Consider the following 5,956-nt stretch of genomic DNA (forward strand, 5'->3'; position numbering starts at 1 on the left):
ACCTAGTAAATGTGGACTAGTGTCTGCCAGTACCATGTACCATTCTTTAAATATAATAAACCTAGTAAATGTGGACTAGTGTCTGCCAGTACCATGTACCATTCTTTAAATATAATAAACCTTTAAAATGTCGACTAGTGTCTGCCAGTACCATGTACCATTCTTTAAATATAATAATCTTTTAAAATGTCGACTAGTGTCTGTCAGTACCATGTACCATTCTTTAAATATAATAAACCTTTAAAATGTCGACTAGTGTCTGCCAGCACCATGTACCATTCTTTAAATATAATAAACCTTTAAAATGTCGACTAGTGTCTGTCAGTACCATGTACCACTCTTTAAATATAATAAACCTTTAAAATGTCGACTAGTGTCTGCCAGCATCATATGCCATTCCCTAAATATAATAAACCTTTGAAATGTGGACTAGTGTCTGCCAGCACCATGTACCATTCCCTAAATGTAATGAACCTTTGAAGTGTGGATCAGTGTTTGCCAGTAATGTGTACTGGCCCCAGGGGTGAAGGCAAACTTCCAAAATGAGGAGAAATCAGTTCTCCCTCCAGATGTCAGCAGGGAGCAATTTTTTAAAATAGACTTCACATTTCTGTATGTACACACTCACAATGTGAAAAACATTATATAATATTGGAAATGCTGTTTATATATGGGTTAAATATTTCCATTACATTTAGATATATCTATGCTAGCCTGAATGTTTTTGTCAATATTTCTTAAATTTCAAAATTTAAACTTCATTCAAAAATAATATAAAACCATTTTCTAAATTAATTTATGGCCAGAATTTGACTGGATGTTTCCAAAAGTTTTATGCTTAATCAATTTGCTAGAGAGATTCCAAGCAATTGAATTCCATATGGGTGGCAATGTATGTTTGATTTGATTGTACGCTTTAAATACAATTACATATCTGTAAGTTGAAGAGTAAAGACAATTTAAAATAATACTGTTTTATGGTACATAACTTGCATAATTAACGATTACCTTCCAGGACAAAAAATCAAGTAAAAGAATCCATCAGTCTGTGAGCCAAAAAATACACATTCCCAAGTGATCATTAACATCCTTCTATAATCCATTGATAGTGATATTAATTAATTCAATTATATCTATCAATACAATATACAATAAATTGTTTTATTTCTGTTTTGGCACTAACTTATAGCTTATGGTTATATTATCCATGCCAAATTGGGATAATATGAGTGTGTAGTGTCTCAGCAATATATGATTGGCTTATGATAAGAATTTGGAAACCAAGTGTATGATGATACTGTTTGTCTCTTTTGGCATGGCAGGTGATTGGCTGAACTGGAAAATGAAGCCAACTCTAATTTTGCCACTGTGGAAAAATGAAAAGTGAAGTTGGAACTTTGAAAGTGAAGTTTAAAATACTTCACACAGTTGCATTACTCCTGAAATTTGTATAGCATTCCTTATTGCTTATGAACCTTTTAAGTATGAAGTATTGTCTCTCAGTATTGTGCACTAGTTATTATTCCAAGTGAACTTTTGAAATGTCTTATTGGATTTGCCTGATTTGGTTACCAAGTGTCAATAAGATTATTGAAACTTATATTTCAATACTTAAAGACATTTGAAGCTGTGGAGTAGAATTTGCTAGAATGTGTGATTTCTTCTCCTCTTACAAGTCTTTTCCATTTCTGTTTTTATGAATTAAAAAATAGTTAAATTGTTGTTTTCAGACTTATTCCTGCATTTTAGTTTTAGATTGGGCTAACTTTGACATTCTTTTTTTATATTTTAGGCTTTGGTGAATTTCATATCTCTTGTATCAAATATTTTATCCAATTTTAAAGCTCTTTTAGTGAATTCACCTGTGTTTTATTGTATTAAGTTTTTGACTGGAACAGATTGAGATTGTCAAATTTTGTATATGGGCCAGATTCTTTACAGTAGGTGTCTGTGACTTTTGGTGATAAATTTCAATAATAAACAAGCAGCACACAGTCCAATATTTTAAACTAGTATAGTAAAACAAGTCAAACATATATACCACAGTTGTACTCAGAGCTTTAAATGTAATTACCACTTTTTCATCAAAGTCCTTACAGGTTGGTTCAGTTACTTTTAGAACAGAATTTGACAAGACAAATTATCATTCCTGCTCTGTTATTACAATACAGCCTGTGATAATTTCACTTTAAAAATCACCACTATATGCTCTTTATCATTAAACTCCAATCACGCAGTCTAGATCTAGCTATCTAACTAAATGTTCAGTGCATATTTATACTCTGTCAGAGGTCTAGAATATCCCACGCACTACTAGATATTATGATGCAATTAAAACAATGAGAAAACTCGGAAGGTTCTAATAACATGAGGCAATAATATAACAATCACCAATTCACAACAATTGAACTACACAACATACAATTCGTAAACCATTATGTAAACAATCTTATGATAAACTTTTACTTCTAAAAATAACTATATTTAACACTCGCATTAAACTTAAACTGAAACAGTCATGTATATCTAACAGAGATGTAAAATGGCATTATCTTCTTGTTAATAAGATAGAAAAGAACAGGTTGGACTATGTATTTTGTATTTGTAATTCTAACAATTAATACTTTGGTAAGACTTTTTTTTTATCAATCAGCATATTTTTGCATGATAGCTATTTTATTAAGGAATTAAAAATTAATAAAAATCAATTGTTGGTCTGGTTTTTCATTTGCAGTACATAACTCTGAGCTTCCGATGAATGCTGACAGGTCTGTGGCTTCAAGATATTCTTCTAGTCGCCCTCTAACAGAAGAGGAAATACAGAGTTTCTTTGCATTTCGGGTATGATTATTTCCTATTTGTATTATAGTTTTGAAAGCAGAACAGTGAAAATTGTTTGTTAGTTTTTGGTTTAGTTTTCTGTTTTAAGACTAAACTGTTACATTAGATATTAAAAGAGATTGACAAAAACTATGTTACATTGTACCCAATATTCTGAATATTTGTTATGTTTTAAGGATTCACATATTAAAATAGACAAGTCATATAAAGCACTTTACATTCATGATCATATAAGCAATCATAAAAAGCAGCTTTTGTATTTACTGTATTTTGTAATTTGTACACCATCCAAAAAAAAGTGTTTTATAATATGGGCATTAAATGTTTGTCATAAAAAATATTTTTTCTATGGAATTTACTTTGTATACTAGCTAATTCTTTTAAAAAAATATTACTTCTGATACATATGTAACCATTTCTGACATATAGCTTTCCTGATTCAGTACTGCCCTCTATATGATGCAAACCTAATCTCACATGTTTCCACATGGTATTGCTGCACTGTTGCTTGCAACTGAGCATGCTACACCACCTCCTAGCACAGCTCTATACTGATTGTTCAGTTGTCACTAGATTTGGCACTCATGTTAAAGTGTGTCATTTTCCCTCGCATGAGATTTCTTAAAATCAACGTTTTGTTGAAGTATCTATAAAATCAGCTGTTATGGAAATATTTTGTTTTTATTTTCAAACATTTTTATGGCTCTAATTTTTCACAAGATGAATTACACAGAGACGGTCATTTTCATACTCTCTAGGGTTGAACATCTAGACTTTGTTCACTCTAGTCTGACTACCAAAATGGCGTCAGATGCTTTTTTGTCTGCCAGTCTGTGACGGCCATTGTGCAGCAGATGGTGGAGTCTTGCACGGGGCTTGGACGTTTTTCAGGCCTTGACACAGACTTCTCCTATAATTCCTATTCATGAGGCATGGATTTTTGGTAGTCTATTCTTGCCACCTAAATTTCCAAACAATTCTACCTCAACATTCCGAGTCCTTCCATGATTTCTTCTCAGGTATATTACCTTCCTTCACTCTCTCCTATTTCTTATTATGCTTCATTTTCTCTTTTTTGTTCGGTCCCTTCTTCAGGATATTTTTTTCCTTCTTCCCCTGATATCTGAGTCCATGCTGAAAAAAATGCTTTGGCTTACAATTGAGCTGAAATCCTTATCTTGGACTCTTAAACTCAGGAGTCTCTTTTTCAGACTTGGGGTTTTGATCCATTGTCTTCTGTCAGTCTATCTGAAGCGCAGTTTTCTCACTTTTATCGTACTTTTACTACCTTTTTACACTATCTCTCCTCCATTTATTCCATTTGGAAGCATTCCACTGGTCTTTTGAGGAGTTTTTAGTAGACATCTTTCTCTTCTTTTTTCTATATTAGTGCATTCTTCATCCTTAGCCTTGTCCACTCTAGTTTAATTACTCTGTTGCTGGGATTTGTGAGAGAGGAATGCCCTTCTTTCCCAAGTATATTTACCTCCCTCTTATCTTGGGAATTTTTGTCTGACTCAGTTCCTCCACTAATGTTTTTTTTTGTGGGGGTATCTGATTCTTTGTGATCACAGGATGAGGCTGTTCACCAACATTTTCTTTGTGTCCCATCTTTCACAAGCTCCTTATATTCAAGTTGCTCTCTCCCATCCTCCTGACATTTTGCAGCTGGCCATTTCGGTCTAAAGGTTCTGTCCATTGGCCTTATTCTACATTTTTCCTCTCTTCCTCCCTTGTTTCTTATTCCCATTCCTTTCCCTCCTTTAACCCTTTTGAGACGGGTCATGGGTGAAAGGCCATGTCATCTCGTTTGTTGACTTGCATTCAAAATGTTATTGAACTACTATTTTATGAACTTATGTCAATAACTTTGGTATCAAACTGTAGATTAGAATTCAAATTTTAGTACTATATATTACTCAATTTCTTAATTTAAAAGCAAATATTAAAAAAACAGATAAATATTGATTTTTGTGTGTTACGTGGTATGTTGAATGCAGCACTGGTTCAAATTAGATGTTTTTGAAGTCAAAATACTAAGTCTATAGTTTTGCATGAATTAGAAACTCAAATTACCGATATTGACAAGCTAGAATATCTTTTCAATTTGCTAAGATATTGCTGATGTAATAAATCAAACACAGTGGAACCCCGCCCACCTCTTTACATTTTTGGAAACGCTCCCTTATATACACTTCTATATATGACATGAATAACCAATTGGAAGCTCAGAATGTCCCCCTAGTGGCTTTCTCATTAATTTTAATTTTAAATATTGCAACGAGGTAGGGTGTCTTTAGTCAGCTTGAAATATCATATTTTTTTAGACTAAAATACATCTTAGTTACTAAGCTTAATAAATTATAGTAGAATTCTGTGGTATTAATGTAGTAATTTATAATTTTTTAGTTATTCAAATGTATATATAAACCTAAAAAAATATTTTGTTTTATATCTTCCACATGCAAAATTTTTAAAGGCTTAGCAACCTACGTCAAGCAGCAATTGAGTACAAAGGTCGTAACTAGAAGAGATAATTGTTTGCTGTACTTCTTTATTTACTGTTCTATGTTTTAAGAAAATAAGTTTAAGAACTTATTTCAAAATAGCAATAACCTATATACATATATAATGTATAATAATTGAAATGTGACTATTTTATAAAATACTAGTTGACTAAAACACAGCCAAGACAGGTCACTTTGTACAGATCAAAGGTCAGTTTTTATGTTATTTGATACGGTAACACGAGTGCACGTGTGCCACATCATTGTAACTTCTATACTGTTAGCCAGACATGGCTGAAAGATCAATATAATAAAAATAATAAATATATATAAATGTATAATGTTGTGAGATTTATGTTTTTAGTTATAATTTGTGTTCATTCTAGAATGAAAGAGGCATAATTTATACTTATTCCCTAATTTTTTATTGTGGTTGTGAGATTGGTCAAATTTACCGAACTCCTACAGAGATTAATTACTGAAAATAACACCATAAAATGTAAAGTTTTTTCTTAAGACATGATTGATAACTATCTGGACATTATAAAGATTTTGCATGTGAAATTTAAAAATTTTCTGATGCATAAAAGTATTTTTAATCTTAAAAT

At 31.8% G+C, this 5,956-nt stretch overlaps 1 protein-coding gene across 1 annotated transcript in view; it reads left to right on the plus strand.

Moving 5' to 3' along the window:
• Positions 1–5,956, plus strand: part of LOC111089156 — a 25,854-nt gene that overhangs the window by 11,732 nt on the left and 8,166 nt on the right. The window contains exon 2 of the mRNA XM_022401088.1: positions 2,735–2,841. Coding sequence (XP_022256796.1) covers positions 2,735–2,841 — 107 coding nt within the window. The remainder of the gene's footprint in view (positions 1–2,734; positions 2,842–5,956) is intronic.

The sequence above is a fragment of the Limulus polyphemus genome, unplaced genomic scaffold (assembly GCF_000517525.1).
Source record: "Limulus polyphemus unplaced genomic scaffold, Limulus_polyphemus-2.1.2 Scaffold5396, whole genome shotgun sequence".
NCBI classification, from domain to species: Eukaryota; Metazoa; Arthropoda; class Merostomata; order Xiphosura; family Limulidae; genus Limulus; species Limulus polyphemus.